At 40.8% G+C, this 18,578-nt stretch overlaps 2 protein-coding genes and 1 long non-coding RNA gene across 3 annotated transcripts; 2 read left to right on the forward strand and 1 right to left on the reverse strand.

Moving 5' to 3' along the window:
• Nucleotides 1-6,873: 6,873 nt before the first annotated feature.
• On the reverse strand, nucleotides 6,874-8,223 carry LOC101745470 (15-hydroxyprostaglandin dehydrogenase [NAD(+)]). Its single transcript, XM_004926354.5, has one exon. The coding sequence runs from the start codon at nucleotides 8,002-8,004 to the stop codon at nucleotides 7,261-7,263; it is 744 nt and encodes a 247-aa protein (XP_004926411.1). The 5' UTR covers nucleotides 8,005-8,223; the 3' UTR covers nucleotides 6,874-7,260.
• Nucleotides 8,224-12,726: 4,503 nt separating this feature from the next.
• Nucleotides 12,727-14,343, forward strand: LOC119629805 (uncharacterized). The gene is made up of 2 exons (XR_009975277.1): nucleotides 12,727-12,935; nucleotides 14,035-14,343. It is a non-coding gene; the product is annotated as an uncharacterized LOC119629805 (long non-coding RNA).
• Nucleotides 14,344-15,226: 883 nt separating this feature from the next.
• LOC101745613 (15-hydroxyprostaglandin dehydrogenase [NAD(+)]) lies at nucleotides 15,227-17,841 on the forward strand. The gene has a single exon (XM_062673218.1). The coding sequence runs from the start codon at nucleotides 15,357-15,359 to the stop codon at nucleotides 16,116-16,118; it is 762 nt and encodes a 253-aa protein (XP_062529202.1). The 5' UTR covers nucleotides 15,227-15,356; the 3' UTR covers nucleotides 16,119-17,841.
• Nucleotides 17,842-18,578: the final 737 nt, after the last annotated feature.

Below are 18,578 nucleotides of genomic sequence, written 5' to 3' on the forward strand. Positions count from 1 at the left end.
TAGAACCAACCCCGGAGGCCAAGAAAAAGATCGCATGTCTCGCGACAGTATGTGGCCTATCCGGGGTTACCATTGAAGCCCCCCATAGACGTGGCACTCCCGGACAGTGCCACAGATGCCAACTATATGGCCACTCGGCTCGGAATTGCCACGCGCGCCCCCGCTGCGTGAAGTGTCTCGGCGATCACGCCACGGTAGATTGCTCGCGAGTTAAGGAAACCGCGACCGAACCTCCAAGCTGTGTCCTATGCCTTAAGCAAGGGCACCCCGCGAATTACCGTGGATGTCCTAGGGCTCCGCGGAAACGTCCGACCCACCCAGCCCCCCGTACCGTCGGCCCAAAGACTTCGGTGCCTTCAGCACCGAAACCCGCCTTCGTACCGGCTGCGGTTCCCACCGTCTCGGCGTGGAATAAACCGCTGCCGTATACGAGGTCGGGAACACAAACCGCACCCCAGCCCCCGCTCGCGACACGTCCCGCGCCGCAGCCCCTGCTCGCACCTCCCCCCGCGCCCGCGTACCGTCCCCCGCAACCCTCAGCCGTCCATGACTTCACGCTCGTGCGCGACTTCGTCACGGCGGTCAACTTCGACCGTCTGCGATCGTTCGCAGACGCGATGCGAAGGGCGGTAAACCCCGAACAACGGCTCGCGGCCGCGTTCGAATACATGGACGTTTACGAGTCCGTGGCCCGTACTTTCTAAAATCACCGGTAATCAATGGCGCAAAACGCTAGAGAGAAATCATATTCCCTTACGTTAGCATTCTACAATGCTAACGGACTCGCGCGACAACGCGATCAAATTTACGAATTCCTCCGCGACAATCTTGTAGATATTCTGCTAGTGCAGGAGACCTGCCTGAAGCCCTCGCGTCGTGACCCGAAAGTCGCAAATTACGTCATGGTTAGGAATGACAGACTCACCGCCTCCAAAGGCGGGACTGCCATTTACTATAGGCGGGCCCTGCACGTTGTCCCTCTCGATACCCCCTCGCTCTCACATATCGAGGCGTCAGTGTGCCGTATCTCGCTGACGGGACACCAGCCGATCGTCATCGCATCCGTTTATCTCCCCCCGGACACAAGCCCCTTCTGAGCAGTGACATCGAGTCACTGTTCGGCATGGGAGACTCCGTCATCCTGGCAGGCGATTTAAATTGCCACCACACTAGGTGGAACTGCCACAGTTCAAACATAAACGGTAGGCGTCTCGACGCGTTTATAGACGACCTTACCTTTGAAGTAGTCGGTCCCCCAACTCCAACATGTTATCCGTATAACATCGCGCTCCGTCCGAGCACTATAGACCTGGCACTGCTGAGGAACGTAACTCTGCGCTTGCGTTCCATCGAAGCAATGTCAGAGCTCGACTCAGACCACCGACCTGTCGTTATGCAGCTCGGTCGCCCCCACAACCCAGTCACAGCTACGAGGACCATGGTGGACTGGAAGAAGCTGGGCAAATGCTTAGCCGATGCCGCTCCACCAATCCTCCCCTGCGGCCCGGATTCAACTCCATCCCCCGAGGACACAGTCGAATCCATAAACATCATCACGGATCACATTTCTTCCGCGATCATAAGATCCTCAAAAGAAGTCGATGTGGAGGATAGCTTCCACCGCATCAGACTGTCCCCCGAACTTAGGAACCTCCTAAGAGTTAGAAACGCGGCAATCCGGGCCTACGATCAACTTCCCACGCACTCAAACCGGATTCGGATGCGTCGTCTACAGCGGGATGTAAAATCTCGCCTAAGCGACGCCCGAAATGAGAATTGGGATAGTTACTTAGAAGGACTCGCGCCCTCTCATCAAGCATACTGGCGACTAGCAAGGACTCTCAAGTCCGAAACTACCGCTACTATGCCTCCTCTCGTACGCCCTTCAGGCCAACCACCGGCTTTCGATGACGATGACAAGGCAGAGTTGCTGGCCGATGCACTGCAAGAGCAGTGCACCACCAGCACTCAATACGCGGACCCCGAACACACCGAGGCAGTCGACAGGGAGGTCGAGCGCAGAGCTTCCCTGCCACCCTCGGACGCGTTACCCCCCATTACCTCTGACGAAGTTAGAGAAGTAATAGACAACCTTCAACCTAAGAAGGCACCCGGCTCCGACGGCATCCGCAACCGCGCGTTAAAACTCTTACCAGTCCAACTGATAACAATGTTGGCTACCATCTTAAATGCCGCTATGACGCACTGCATCTTTCCGGCGGTATGGAAAGAAGCAGACGTTATCGGTATACACAAGCCGGGCAAACCGAATAATGAAACCGCTAGTTACCGACCGATTAGTCTCCTCCCAGCGATAGGCAAAATTTACGAACGGCTCCTTCGGAAACGCCTCTGGGACTTCGTTACCGCGAATAAAATTCTAATAGACGAGCAGTTTGGATTCCGCGCCAAACACTCGTGCGTACAACAAGTGCACCGCCTCACGGAGCACATCTTAATATGGCTAAATAGGCGTAAACAAATCCCGACCGGCGCCCTCTTCTTCGATGTAGCGAAGGCGTTCGACAAAGTCTGGCACAACGGTTTGATCTACAAACTGTACAACATGGGAGTGCCAGACAGACTCGTGCTCATCATACGAGACTTCTTGTCGAACCGTTCGTTTCGATATCGAGTAGAGGGAACTCGTTCTCGTCCCCGTCATCTGACTGCCGGAGTCCCGCAAGGCTCCGCACTCTCCCCGTTACTATTTAGTTTGTATATCAACGATATACCCCGGTCTCCGGAGACCCATCTAGCGCTCTTCGCCGATGACACGGCTATCTACTACTCGTGTAGGAAGATGTCGTTGCTTCATCGGCGACTCCAGACCGCAGTAACCACCATGGGACAGTGGTTCCGGAAGTGGCGAATAGACATTAACCCCACGAAAAGCACAGCGGTGCTATTCAAAAGGGGTCGCCCTCCGAATACCACTTCGAGCACCCCACTCCCCAATAGGCGCGTAAACACCTCCGCCGTTAGCCCCATCACTCTCTTTGACCAGCCCATACCGTGGGCCCCGAAGGTCAAATACCTAGGCGTCACCCTCGACAGAGGGATGACATTCCGTCCCCACGTAAAAACGGTACGCGATCGCGCCGCGTTTATACTAGGACGACTCTACCCAATGCTTTGTAGACGAAGCAAACTGTCCCTCCGTAACAAGGTAACCCTCTACAAAACTTGCATACGCCCCGTCATGACGTATGCAAGCGTAGTGTTCGCTCACGCGGCCCGCACCAACTTGAAACCCCTTCAGGTTATACAATCCCGATTCTGCAGGATAGCCGTCGGAGCACCATGGTTCCAGAGGAACGTGGACCTCCACGATGACCTGGAGCTCGACCCCGTCAGTAAGTATCTACAGTCGGCATCGCTGCGCCACTTTGAGAAGGCAGCACGACATGAGAACCCTCTTGTCGTGGCCGCCGGAAACTACATACCCGATCCTGTAGACCGTTTGGTAAACCGTCGACGTCGCCCAAAGCACGTCATCACGGATCCTCCTGATCCATTAACGGTGCTTTTAGGCAATACAAGCACCGGTCACCGTCCTCGCCGAACCCGTCGCTTGCGACGAAGGGCTCGACGAGCGAATTAACCCACAGACACAGCCCACTGAGTTTCTCGCCGGATCTTCTCAGTGGGTCGCGCTTCCGATCCGGTGGTAGATTCTGCGAAGCACTGCTCTTGCTAGGGCGGTGTTAGCAATTCTCCGGTTTGAGCCCCGCGAGCTCACCTACACAAGCTAGGGTACGCTGAAATAGCCTCTCAAGGCTATCAGCATAGGTAGGATTAAAAAAAAAAAAAAAAAAAAAAAGCTTTTGATAAAGTTAATCACCGCATTTTACTAGAAAAACTACATCAATTTGGTATTGAAGTTCCTCTGCTTAGATGGTGTTCTTCGTATCTAAACCAAAGGCCATCACAGGTTGTTATTGACGGGCACAGTTCCAGTCCATTCATAGCTTCTTCGGGTGTACCTCAGGGTTCCATCTTGGGTCCACTATTTTTTAACATCTTTATCAACGAAATTACAAATCTTTTTAAATATTCTACCTGTTACCTATTTGCTGACGATCTTAAAATAATGCGTGTTATAAATGATGTGAATGATGCTGAACTATTACAGAGTGATATTGATAAATTGGTTGATTGGTGCCAAATTAATAAAATGTATTTGAATATTTCGAAATGTCTACATATAAAATTTACATTAAAACGCAATATAATACCAACACAATATCATATTTCAGGGGAATGCTTGAGTGAAGTTTCTCAGACTCGTGATCTAGGGGTGGAGCTTGATACCAAGCTGAATTTCACTAAGCACATTGACAAAATTATAGATGTCGCGAACAAATCACTGGGTTTTGTACTTAGGAATGGTAGGGAGTTTAAGAAGGTTTCCACTACGCTAATGCTTTACAACAGTTATGTTAGAAGCAAACTTGATTACTGCAGCACTGTGTGGTGTCCTACATACAAAACCCATATTAACAGGATTGAGAGAATTCAAAAAAAGTTACTTCGCCACATGTCGTACCGTTTTAGGCCGCCTAATTATGTTGAATCTTATATTGATAGGGCTAAACATTTTAAAATGCAAACATTGAGTGATCGCCGCGATATGTTAGGCTTATGTTTTTTACATCAAGTTATGAGCGGTACTGTCGACTCCCAATCCATCCTCAATAAATTCTCTTTGAAGGTGCCATCCAGGTTACCTCGTTGCCCCATTGCTCTTTTCAGCACCCGCTTTAGCAGAACCGATCTAGGCAAGCACTCACCTACTCCTCGTCTAACTAACCTTTATAATAATCTAGTCAGAAAAGTTGAAAACCTTGACATATTTGGTGATTCCTTTCCAATATTCAAGAACAAAATTATAAAAAGTTGTTGTTGAACCTCAGCCTTGGTCTGAGTACTCGGGTATTACTGTCTTTGTTGTCTTTCTTTTGTTTTTAATTTTTTATTATTATTAATAGTATTGTTAAATCTCTATTGATATATTAATCTAATGCATGCTGTGATTGCCTCTAATTAGAGTTGCAGTTATCAATTTCTCTATACATGTCAATGTTGTTTTATGTCATACTGTAAACCCTGTCGGTAATCCTTAAATAAATAAATAAATAAATAAATAAATAAATAAATAAATAAATATTTTTGCCGTACCTATGCCATATCTATACGTTTGTATCGAACATTGAATTGAGATACTTACTGGTGGTAGGACCTCTTGTGAGTCTGCGCGGGTAGGTACCACACCGCTCTGCCTATTTATGCCGTGAAGCAGTTAATGCGTTTCAGTTTGAAGGGTGGGGCAGCCGTTGTAACTAACTATACGTGAGACCTTAGAACTTATATCTCAAGGTGTATGACGCATTTACGTTGTAGATGTCTATGGGCTCCAGTAAACACTTAACACCAGGTGGGCTGTGAGCTCGTCCAACCATCTAAGCAACACAAAAAGAAAAAAAGTACAGCGACGTTGCCGGGGTCGGCGTTAGACGCTTACGATACAGCGTAATACATGTCGCAAATGCCTTAACAACTTGCGTATCGATTTTGTCTTTAGGATTAATTTCAAGTTTTATCGCATATATTTCATTAGTTAGATCTAAATATTCTTGCCGTAAAAGATCTATACGTTTGTATCGAACATTGAATTGAGATAATTTTGAAGAATCTGATGCAATTTGTTGTGATAAGTTATAAATTTGTATGTCCTTAAAAACATATTCACGTTGACTTGTTAGGAGTTTTAATTTGAGTTCTGACATTATAGAATACGTAAATTATAGTAACAATACAAATATAATTAGAATTTGAATACAAAAATTGTGTTGCAAATGAATGCTATTTTTACAACGAAGAAATTTAGTGAACTATCTACGTCACTTGAGATTTTTAAAAAATAAAATCCCAAATATATTGTTATTTTATGCTGCCTTACTTACCACAGCTTATTTTTTTTAAGGAAGGAATAAGGAAAAGGAAGTCCCAACATCCACCGACATGAAGTCTGCCACATAGTAGAAGGATTGTGCCACCCTTGAAATCAGACGGCACCAGAGCTTACCCGGAGGTTTGCAGGTTTGATTTGTATCACACGATCACTTTATAACGGAAGTCGTACATGAACATGCACTTCACATTTTTTTTATTGCACTTGTAGGCAGACGAGCATACGGCCCACCTGATGATGAGTGGTTACCGTCACCCATGGACTTCAGCAATGCCAGGGGCAGAGCCAAGCCGCTGCCTATCTCTTAATACTCTTCACAAGCCTCGTTTAAACATGCATTTTTTTTCTTTTTTTTCCCTACCAATTGGCCGGAGGCCTGAGGGACTATTCCAGCTACGTGCGGACGGGTAGGTGAGCACACGGGTTCAACTTGACAGAATTTGCTATCAAGAGCACTAGTTCGCAGAATCTACCACCGGATCAGAATCACCACTGAATCGCGATCTCGTGAGAAACTCAGTGGGTTAAGTTGCACGTCGAACTTTTCGTCGTAATCGACGAGTGTTTGAAGGCTGAAAGCTTGAAGAGTCTAAAAGCACCGAAAGTGGATCCGGGGGATGCTACAAGACATGTTTCGGGCTACGGTGGCCCTGCGTCCCCGGCGCGTCGTCTGGATCGGATATGAAATTTAATTAGAAATTGATAGCTGTTTGTGGAATTTGCACACTGCTCGATAACTATACTCTTATCGTCTTATCGTCTAATTCTAATTTAAAAAAGGGCATTTATCACTGTTATTATCATTGATAAATAATTGTATTGTGAATACTTTATACGATTCGTAATTTAAATTGTTTTTTTTATTAGATACTTAGGAGTAATAAATATTAAAATCACAGTCAAAATAGACAGGCTTTATTATTGTTACAAGTAACGATTTTTTTACAGAATTTCTGTAAATATGTAGGAAATCAGTGAAACATGACCTCACGTACTATGTACTAAACACCTAAATACTTAGTTACATTTAATGTTCACTTTACTTCATTAAATAATATCACTACATAGTATAAAACAAAGTCGCTTTCTCTGTCCCTATGTATGCTTAAATTTTTGAAACTACGCAACGGATTTTGATGCGGTTTTTTTTAATAGATAGAGTGATTGAAGAGGAAGGTTTATATACATAATAACATCCATTAAATAGTGGAGAAATTAATAATAAATTACAATTTCCGAAGCGAAGCGAGGGCGGGTCGCTAGTTTCGAGTAAAGTTGATCATGGTTCAATTTTGAAAAAGAATCTCTTCAAGGTTCCCACCTTCGATCAACCAAATAGAACCGCTCGGTGCTCTCTTGAATACTTCCAGAGATGCGGACCCGACGTCGCTTGGTTCTTGCCAGGTGTGCGCCATTGCATATGCCAATAAATCCGCAGGAATTGAACTAGTGTCCTCTTCGAAAAAGGGTCTAGTTAAATTAGTTTTAGTGAAGCCAGGGCACAGAGCCACAACGCGAACGCCAGACTTTTGAAGATTCTCCTCGTGACCCAACGATCTGGTGAAGGTAATCATGCCGGCTTTCGTTGCTTGATATATTGGACTAAATTGTGAAATCCGGTAGCCCATAATCGAAGAAATATTTATAATTGTGCTCTCTGTCCTTTCATCACGGCTCATATTATAATGGTACAGTTTCAAACTTAGTGTTACACATGCTGTAAAGTTTATATCTATGCATGTTTTGTAGTCTGTACCTCCAACACCAGCGTTGTTGACTAGAACATCGATGCGTTTGTATTTCTCAACGATTTCATTGAACGCCCTGTCTATATCAGTTTTCAAATCGCATTTCACGAATACAGTTTTATCGATTCCCAAACGTTCGATAGCTTGTTTACCTGTATCCTCGTTGAGGTCCAGTATAATGACAGTGGCGGATTGCTTAGAGAAATTCTCGGCAATGCTATATCCAATTCCGGTAGCGCCACCCGTTACAACAACAATTTTGTTTTTTAGATCAACCTCCATTATAAAATATTAGTTTTTTATTTCAGACCGCGAGACGGTACGAAGCTGTTTTTAGATCGTGCCAAATAAAACTGTATTTTTGTTTATCAAGGTGTTCACTTAGTCCTCATTCACTTTGTTTGTAATACACGAATTTGGCACTAAAAAGAAGTAAGTACTAGAAAAGCGCATAAGACTTTAGTGGTGACTGAAGCTTTATGTGAAGCATGAGCGACGACTGAATCTAGCGAACGTAGTTAGAACGTATTTAAATGTTATAATACTAGTTGTGATCGTGACTTCGTTTGTATAGCGCTATTAGTTGGATTGAGCTTTTTTTCGTGGCTTCTGTTCTGATCTAAACTTCTCCGTGAATCGGTATCAAAGTTTTAAAAATAAGAATCGGTTTTGAGCTGTGATATTTATCTATATAAACCTTCTTTTTTTTCTGGGGCCGTTGTCTCAACCTTTTTGGATTTACCGCGTCAAGAGATTGCGGAATAGGGGCCATCCGCAAAATGAATTTTATTATTATCTTCGACTTTCACGAGTCGTACTCATAATTAAACCTCATCATCATTCTCCTGCCCTTCTCCCAGTCACCTGGGGTCGGCGTAACATGTTTACTCCTTCTATACTCCTCTATCATTTACCATTTACACCCGCCTATTTCTGCAGTGAAGCAGTAATGCGTTTCGGTTTGAAAGGTGGCGCAGCCGTTGTAACTATACTGAGACCTTAGAACTTATATCTCAAGGTGTGTGGCGCATTTACGTTGTAGATGTCTATGGGCTCCACTAACCACGTAACACTAGGTGGGCTGTGAGCTCGTCCACTCATCTAAGCGTTAAAAAAAAATTCGATTTCTTCTCTCATTCCCCTCTTACACATGTCGGCTTTCAAGCAATCCATCCATTTTTTCTCAGGTCTACATCTTTATCCTCCTTGTGCGGTTTAATTTTACGTTTGATTCAGTTACTATGTAATTATCCCCTTCGAATAGTTTTCTAATTTCGTGGAAACGGATGACGGATGTTCTGTATGCACATCGACATATGCATGACGCGTAATTAAAAGTAATTGTTTTAATTAAACCAATATCAACACTTCATTTACAATTATAATTTGCGAACAATTACCGGCGATACGGTATTGAAATTGGAACAAAAAATAAACTAGTTGAGTTTTCGGTTTCGAATTGAGGGACGGATGTTACGATGCTCGAACGTATAGTGCTGATTATAAAACATCACGTTTTTAATTAATACTAGCGACCCGCCCTCGCTTCGCTTCGGAAACATTAAATTTTATTATTGAGAGTCCCGCCATGTTGCGCGCAATACGACAATAACTATGGGAGACGCCGCGGGGCGAAGCTAGTTTAAAAAAACCTAGCCTAAGTTACTCCTTATATCATCGGCTACCTATTAGTGAAAGTCTCATCAAAATTGGTCCAGCAGTTCCAGAGATTAGCCGGAACAAACAGACAGACAGACAGACAAAAATTGTAAAAAATATTATTTTGGTATATGTACCGTATATATATGCATGTAGTAAAAAGCGGTTATTACAATACTACAAACAGACACTCTAATTTTATTTATATGTATAGACTAGTGGTCCCGCAGTAGTCGAATTTAGACTTTAATTAATTGAAATTATAAGTTTAAACATTATTATGGTTCTATTGTCAAAGAGACAAAGACTATTCATTATATTTCTATTATCACAGATTTCGCCAAGACTACACTATAAAAATAAAATTAAAGATAAACAATATTAAGTAACCTATTCTCAATTTGACCACAGACTCTAAGCAATAACAAAAGTTTGACAGTCAACAAATAGTAGGTGTATATGTGAGAGTATATACGTGTGTGTCACATACAAGGTAGTGTGGTTTTTTTATTATTTTAATGTATTAATAATACATCATTTAAAAAAATATTAGCATTATGCACGTCCGCGCAATTTTCGTAAAAAGGGATACAAAGTTTTTGCTTCACGTATTAATATATAGATATTCACATTTACTAGATTAAATCGCGCTGGTCTGAACTGCCAGCGAATGTGTAAGCTTAAAAATGTTAATCATAGCTAATACCCGATCCTGTAGACCGAATGGTAAACCGTCGACGTCGCCCAAAGCACGTCGTTACGGATCCTGCTGATCCATTAACGGTGCTTTTAGGCACCACAAGCACCGGTCACCGTCCTCGCCGAACCCGTCGCTTGCGACGAAGGGCTCGACGAGCGAATTAACCCATAGACACAGCCCACTGAGTTTCTCGCCGGATCTTCTCAGTGGGTCGTGTTTCCGATCCGGTGGTAGATTCTGGGAAGCACTGCCCTTGCTAGGTTCAGTGTTAGCAACACTCCGGTTTGAGCCCCGTGAGCTCACCTACACACGTTAGGGTGAAGCTGAAATAACCTCTCAAGGCTATCAGCATAGGTAGGGAAAAAAAAATCATAACTTTTGATAGATTAAAACAAATATGCGTACAACAAAGAGTAAGTGTTACCTGTAGTTATACTACGGGTCAGCTTAAAAGTATTCACAAAAAAATCGAATGCTCAATAATGAAGTAAAAAAAAAAAAACATGTGTGCAATTCACACGTGGTAGAAGTGAAACCTTCCAAAATTAAAATACAATTATCCTAAACGTCTTAAGTATATGTAAAATTTTGTCATTAGTAAATAATTGTAAGGTAGCGCCCTCTGTGAATTGATATTTTAATTTCACGTATAATCCTAAATTAAAATTCACTACAAGAGCTTTCATACACACGTTAGTATTAAAAAATCTCACAGAATGGCGCTGTATTAAATAGTATGTATATTTCTGTCTCATTCTTTGCTGGTTTCATCCTACACATTTTTGTATTTGTGTCTCTTACCTGTCGTTTTTTCCGTTGCATCCGGTTTGAAATCACCACGATTCTAAAGAAGTTTTCACTTCAAAAATTGTAACTTATTCTTAGACGCTTAATCATTTTTTCGCGATAATGCACGGACGGACCTGTAACACGGCAGTTTTTGTTAATATGCCGATAGCGATTAGTTTAAAATTAGATAGTGTTGGGTCGTAACAAAGTTCTAAACATATAAAATTAATTCAAAAAGTCATTACAACAAACAAACAAAAAAACACAAACAAAATAACTAGTTGTTACAATGAACGAAAACTGCGCGCTTTAACTAGTGATGGATTCATAATGACCATATAGGGTATTCATTGGTACCGGAAATCAAATTCTTTCTAGAACATCCGATAACGCCCACAACGTAAGTGCCTAGAATTTTCGAAATAAAAATACAATAGCGAACAACGGGTCAACTGCTTGCTAATAATTCCATTTCGCTCGGTTCGTCTATTGCTATCTCAGTACCACAGGAGTTTTATGGAATACTGGCTGACCCGGCAGACTTCTCTTGTGCCTCAATCGACAAATAAAAGACCTGAACTTTTGTATAAAATATAATATTATAAAGAGGAAAGATTTGTTTGTTTGTTTGTTTCGAATAGGCTCCGAAACTACTGGACAGATTTGAAAAATTCTTTTTCCATTAGAAGCCGACATTGTCCCTGATGAACATAGGCTACTTTTTATTAAACTTTTTTTATTTTATTTTTTTGGTTTCATGTGTGTTTTAATGTTTCCGAAGCGAAGCGAGGGCGGGTCGCTAGTATAAAATAAACTTAAATTTGAAGTCGTCGTGGCCTAAAAGATAAGACGTCCGGAGCATTCGTGTTGAAGCGAAGCACCGGTGTTCGAATCCCGCAGGCGGGTAACAATTTTTCTAATGAAATACGTACTCAACAAATGTTCACGATTGACTTCCACGGTGAAGGAATAACATCGTGTAATAAAAATGAAACCCGCAAAATTATAATTTGCGTAATTACTGGTGGTAGGACCTCTTGTGAGTCCGCGCGGGTGGGTACCACCACCCTGCCTATTTCTGCGTAATGCGTTTCGGTTTGAAGGGTGGGGCAGCCGTTGTAACTATACATGAGACCTTACAACTTATATCTCAAGGTGGGTGGCGCATTTACGTTGTAGATGTCTATGGGCTCCAGTAACCACTTAACGCCAGGTGGGCTGTGAGGTCGTCCAACCGTCTAAGCAATAAAAATAAAATAAAAAAAAAACAAAAGGACCCGTCCGACGGGGGACACGTCAAAGGAAAAATGAAGTTGTCATTTTTATTTAATACCGAGCATTTTCATATTTATTTACTTTTTAAACCTTCCCTGGACTTCCACAAATAATTCAAGACCAAAATTAGCCAAATCGGTCTAGCCGTTCTCGAGTTTTAGCGAGACTAACGAACAGAAATTCATTTTTATTTAAATAGACTAGCTGACCCGGCAGACCTCGTAGTACCTCAATCAATAAATAAAATACCTAAGCTTTTGTATCAAATAAACATAAAACAAACAAAAGGAATCCGTCCGACGGGGGACACATCAAAGGAAAAATAAAATCGTTATTTTTATTTAATTCCGAGCATTTTCATATTTATCTGCCTATTAAACCTTCTCTGGACTTCCACAAATAATTCAAGACCAAAATTAGCCAATTCGGTCCAGCCGTTCTCGAGTTTTAGCGAGACTAACGAACAGCAGTTCATTTTTATGTATATAGATGGACAATAGTTTGGGGCGTGACTTGCTTCGGTTAAGCCGTTCTTTTCATATTTTTATCTCGTCTCATACGAAAGATCTAGAAATTCGGTCACTGCGCATTGTCGCCACAGGAAGGAAGTAGGCCACTCCGATACAAATATATAAAAACGAATTCGCGCAGGAGAAAATTTCGACTCTAGAGAGTTCACACGACAATTATATGCGATCCACATTCGTGATTATTTGAACTCATTTTGAAAAGTAGTAAAATCAGTGCTACACTAAAATAAAAAAAAGAGAATTAAAAGCGGATTATTCAGGTAAGTTTAACGTAATTAATTCCAATAGGTTTGGTTGCTATTTACTAATTGTTCGCGTCTAGATTAATTCGATTACTATTCAACAAGTGATTTTTTCAACCTTTTAATATTGCAAAAAATGCTATGGCTATTTATTTCTTAATAGTGTTTCAACAACGTAATGAAATGTGACAGAGGGTATCTTAAAATTAGGAAAGTATAACTTTATCTATTTAATCATTCCGATAAGTTTTAAATACATTTCACTGTGGTATTTTTCTTCATTAACATTCTATTATCATATTAATTTAGTCCAAATCAGTCCTGCCTGCACAAGAAACCGCCGCGATAATTAATTCCCACTGTTTATTCCACGCGTTAACATCGGTGGCTTGTGTGTATTTTAATAGAACCTATTATTTTAAAATATTTATTTTGTTAAAATTTCATAAATGATAAATTTCAATACATACTTGAAAATAATAAGCTTTTGGTTTTTGTAGTCAGTAGCCTATTAAAAATTGCCACCGAAAAATGGTATACAAGATTGTCTATATGAATTATAAACTGGTAGTAATGTAATTAAAATTTTTGCATTGACACATATCTTAATTTCGTTTAGGTTTTAAAGCCAATTGTATAATAGTTGGAATGCTATACATAAACTATACTTCCTTGTATTAGTTCATATAAGTAATGTAACTCAAACACATAGCTGGGATTTATTTACTACAATAGATTAGCGTGATGTTATGATTTCTCGAAGTACCGGCGAAATGAATATCAAAGGTCATTGGTTCACTCGATATATTTATTAGTAACTACCTGCATTTGTGTTGAAGTCGAAAATGTAATCTTTTCTTTTGTACCTCATAGCGTAGTGGAATGGTGATCGTCGGGAACACAAACAGTTGGAGTTTGATTTCGGGGTTGTGTAATTATATTTCATTTAAATATTTGATTTTCTTTGAATTTTAATTCGACCGGACCTAAATATCGCCATTCCGTTCCGTGTAATTTTTAATTGCTTCGCGAAAGATGCCGACGGCCAGTCCTGGTCTCACCTAGTGCCTGGGTGTCGAATCTTTCGTGCTATACGTGTCATTTCGACGTGTTCCAGGAAACTTGGGGTCCACCGTGCGGATTGTAAACCAACAGGCAACACCTCCGAGTTCTCCACTAAGGCAGTGGAGGCTTCCTCACCGAAGACCCCCACGCGTCACGGGATCGAACGGCCCAAAGATAAGTCCCCAGTGCACATAGGCTTTTTTTTTAAAGACCAGAAAGCTTCCCTTGTGCCGCGAATCTAATCCCCGGGAGTAGTCATCACTAGACTCCTATTGATCATATATTATTAAATTCAATTAATAATATTTTATTTTGAGATTTTGTTATTTAACATCTTGTAATAGACAATTGTAACATTGTAGTTGAGTTTTATTTGTATCCGAAACTATCCGATTTGGACTGACTTGTAACTAAATTATTATTCAAACCTGAGTAATTTCGCTTTATTAAGAGAACTTTTGTCAAATAATTTGTAAAAAGTTTTTCCACACCTGTTGAGCTACTAATGCATGCGGGCTCGCCAATTAAATTGCTAACCATATCTATACATATAAATAAAATAGGAGTGTATGTTTGTAATATTGAAATAATCGCTTGTTACTACATGCATAAGTATGTATGCCACAGTACATATACCAAAATATATATTTTTTCATTTTTGTCTGTCTGTCTGTCTGTTTGTTCCGGCTTATCTCTGGAACGGCTAGACCGATTTTGACGAGACTTTTACTGATAGGTAGCTGATGATATAAGGAGTAACTAAGGCTGCTTTTTTTAGACTAGCTTTGGCCCGCGGCCTCACCTGCGGTACGACAATAACTGCGAGTAACATGGCGGGACTCGGCTATGAATAATAAAATTTAATGTTTCCGAAGCGAAGCGAGGGCGGGTCGCTAGTTTTTATTAAATCTATACTAATATTATAAAGAGGAAAGATTTGTTTGTTTGTTTGTTTCGAATAGGCTCCGAAACTACTGGACCGATTTGAAAAATTCTTTTTCCATTAGAAGCCGACATTGTCCCTGATGAACATAGGCTACTTTTTTTTATTTTTTTTTATTTTTTTTTTTTGGTTTCATGTGTTTTTTAATGTTCCCGAAGTCGCCACACAAAAAATATGTTTATTAAGTGCGGAACAAAACTTAGTAAAAGTTAATTGTCATGTTTATTAAACTATTATAATTTAATATATTATATAAGGATCATATCAAAAGGTTATTTATTGTACGCGATAAACACTGGGTCATTTGGTTCAAATTGTGCCTTTAGTTATCGGCTGTGTGTATTTTTAGAACAAGTTAGTAGTACTTCATTTCTACACGTAGGCTTGACGTGTGTATTCAGTGAAAGCTTATTTAAAGCGCTACTTTAAATATGGAACGCGAATTGAAAAATAAAATTGTTGCCATAACGGGAGGAGCTGAAGGCATAGGCCTCAGTATCGCCGATCAATTCCTCAGCGAAGGCGCAGTCGTCGTGATACTCGATATAAACTTGGAGAAAGGACAAAATGCAGCCAAAGAATTGCAAAGCAAGCACGGCGCTACGAAGGTCAGTTTCTTAAGATGCGATGTTACGACCGATCTGGAATCGGTATTCAATCAGCTCATAGATGCTCACAAACGTGTTGACGTCTTGGTGAACAACGCCGGGATCATATGCGAGAGTTCATTGAGGAAGACTCTTGAAATAAACACTGTGGCTCCCATCGAGTGGACGGTGAAGTTTAGAGAGTACATGAGGACAGATAAGGGTGGGAGTGGTGGCACAATTTGCAATGTATCATCGATATACGGCTATTGCCTAGACCCGTATTTGCCGTATTACAAAGCTTCGAAGTTTGCTCTATTCGGCTTCAGCACTACGTTAGGACATAAGCAGAATTACGACAGAACTGGGGTAAGAATCGTGACTGTGTGCCCCGGGTTTACAAGCTCAGCCATGACAGCACAACTGACGGTGTGGGATGAGCACGTTGAAGAGTTTGCGGCTCAGAGGAGCCAGCTGAAGTGGCAAACTCCTGCGCAGGTCGGTACCGGTGTCGCTGAGCTGTTCAGGGTCGCCGATAGTGGGACAGCCTGGGCTATCATAGGGGGAGAACCAATTAAGCAAGTAGAGCAAAGATGTCTCAAATAAATATTGTTAATTCTTTTGTTTTCTTTGTGTTCTATGGATTAAATCAGGGGTGAGCAACCTTTTTAATCAATGGGCCAATTTTTTTTTTGGCCTCTCATATATAACTCTCATTATACGAAGCTTTATTTCTTTATTAAAAACAAACAAGAAACGCTTGTTGCTCATCCTTGGATTGAATCATTATCATTTGAATCGCTCATCTATGCAATAAAAATGTGGAATACATATTTAGTATATTGTTTATATTGTTATGGATTGTGTTTAATCTATATTACATGTGATATATCATGTTTTTCAGTTTTGAAACTACTGTTACGCGCTGGGTTCGGGATAAATAAAATTGTACTGAAGTACAAATTAAAAACTGTATTCAACACTTAGAACTTCACAAACACTTTAAAATTCTCAATTCGCTTCTTCCGCTTCGCTTCGATACCATATCCCTAGAATTATCGAGAATATTTCACAAAAGTCGAGTATTGTGTTTCCCGCTATCTGATAATAGATGACGCTGTACTTCTCGAGCGTTCTAAATGCGACTAGATCCTTCGATATTCGTTCGGCTATTCGGCGATAGATGGCGTTACTCTTACCGGTGTAACACTATCTACTCGCAACAAAAACTCATACATAACAAACACAGAGTATCGACCCAGGTGTGTCTTATCATTATATTTGTTTACTCTAAATTGTCAAAGATTCTACCCAGCTGTATTTTTTATCTAAACGTCCGCCCGTCTTTGAATCAGTGTCAGAGGGAACTTATTTAGCGCTTGCCATAAGTTAAAAGATATTGCATAAGTTAAAAGATATAAAGATAATGAGTTATGTGGCTTATCAATAGACGGAGAAGTCGTTAGATCGTGACGTCATTTAATTACGCATCGAATTAGTATCCAAATTTGGGATAAATGGCGGCGATTTAATATTTAATACATTGCCTGCATAATTAACATAGTGTTAAAATATTAGTTTGAATTAACGAAGCTAACGTTAGAAGTGAATTGAACATAGTTAAAATACATTTGAATATGCAATTTTGAAATGGGCACATCTCTGAAAATGTAAAATGTTCAAATGTTCAGGAAATGAAGAAAACTGATTATTTTCTAAAGCAGTGTAATATTTAAAATATTAACTTTTGCGATATATTTTAGTGTTAATTAGCAATTGAAAATTACTGTAATTATTATAAAATGGGTGTAGATAAGCCTCAAAACTACATGTATATGAAAAAACGTATTTGACAAAATATGCGACATGTGCCCTTTTCGGAATTGCATATTCATTTATTGTAGCACTATCTAAGAAAAGCGTAAATAGACGAGTTAAAGGCTATTTGGTTTAAGCGACATTCTTGTAACTTTGCAAGAGAGCCATTAAAAGTTTAAAATTTGAAAAAAAAATCATGACCTCAAATTGCTACAGCTGTTTCAATGTGGAAGACATAATTGACGTTCAATTAAAAATGTGGAATTGTTACTGATACTAGAGAAAAAGGACTTTTAATTACAAAGATAAATGTCGCATACTAAGTGAAATGTTGCTTAAACTAAAGCCTTTTCTCCCTCAATATAGTTAAAATGCATTTAATTAAGAAATATATAAAATAAAGGCATTTATTATAAATAAAGGCATTTGCGCACATAACTTATGTTGCAAGCCAGATTTTGTTTCTTTTTATTTGTGTTTTTTATGTATCTTTAGCTTGTGATGTGTATTGTGAGCCTAATAAAATAAATAAATAAATATTGAAAAGTGTTTTATCTGAATTTCTGTGCTGGCGTTAAGATTATGCAGGATGTTTGTAGCCCCATGATTAGTATTGTAATATGCATACCTGCCAATATATGACAACATCTGTATTGTTTTTGTAACAAGATTTGCGTATAATATTTCATCGGATCAAGGTAATACAAGTTAGGTGGTACGGAGTGGTGTGAGTTCGTATGGGTAAGCCTATTAACAGTGATTTCCAGTTTGAGGGATGGAACTACCTACCGTAGCTACCCGCGCGGACTCACATGAGGTCCTACCATCAGTGAAATTGTTCGGTAGAGGGACAGACCGAATGTTATTGTTTGGAACTTGTACATTAATTTCAAGCTTCTTCTTCTTCTTCTCCATCGCTCCCTCATTGCTGAGGATCGTGACTCCGTTTCAGCTTGTCGACTGTCAGCCTCCATCGGTTCCGGTCAGTTGCCTGGTGTAGTGCAGCGCTAAGTGGTCCGCTGGTTTGTTCGAAGATCTGGTCGGACCAACGTTTGGGGCTCCGGCCTCTTCTACTTTTTCAGCGACCATCAGACGTTCCAAGTTGTCTACACCTCTGCGGGCAACGTGGCTAAAGTAGCGCATTATGCGTTGCAGACAGGTGGTAGACAGGTGTTGAGCGTTCTCTATTTTAAGCTGATGTAGGACCGAGATGTTCGTGCGGTGGGCTGTCCATGGAATCCTTAATAG

Source organism: Bombyx mori, chromosome 17 (genome assembly GCF_030269925.1).
Source record: "Bombyx mori chromosome 17, ASM3026992v2".
Classification (NCBI taxonomy): Eukaryota; Metazoa; Arthropoda; class Insecta; order Lepidoptera; family Bombycidae; genus Bombyx; species Bombyx mori.

Excerpts from the sequence above, each read along its gene's own strand:
- LOC101745470 (XM_004926354.5), bottom strand. The coding sequence starts at position 8,004 with ATGGAGGTTGATCTAAAAAACAAAATTGTTGTTGTAACGGGTGGCGCT.
- LOC101745613 (XM_062673218.1), top strand. The coding sequence starts at position 15,357 with ATGGAACGCGAATTGAAAAATAAAATTGTTGCCATAACGGGAGGAGCT.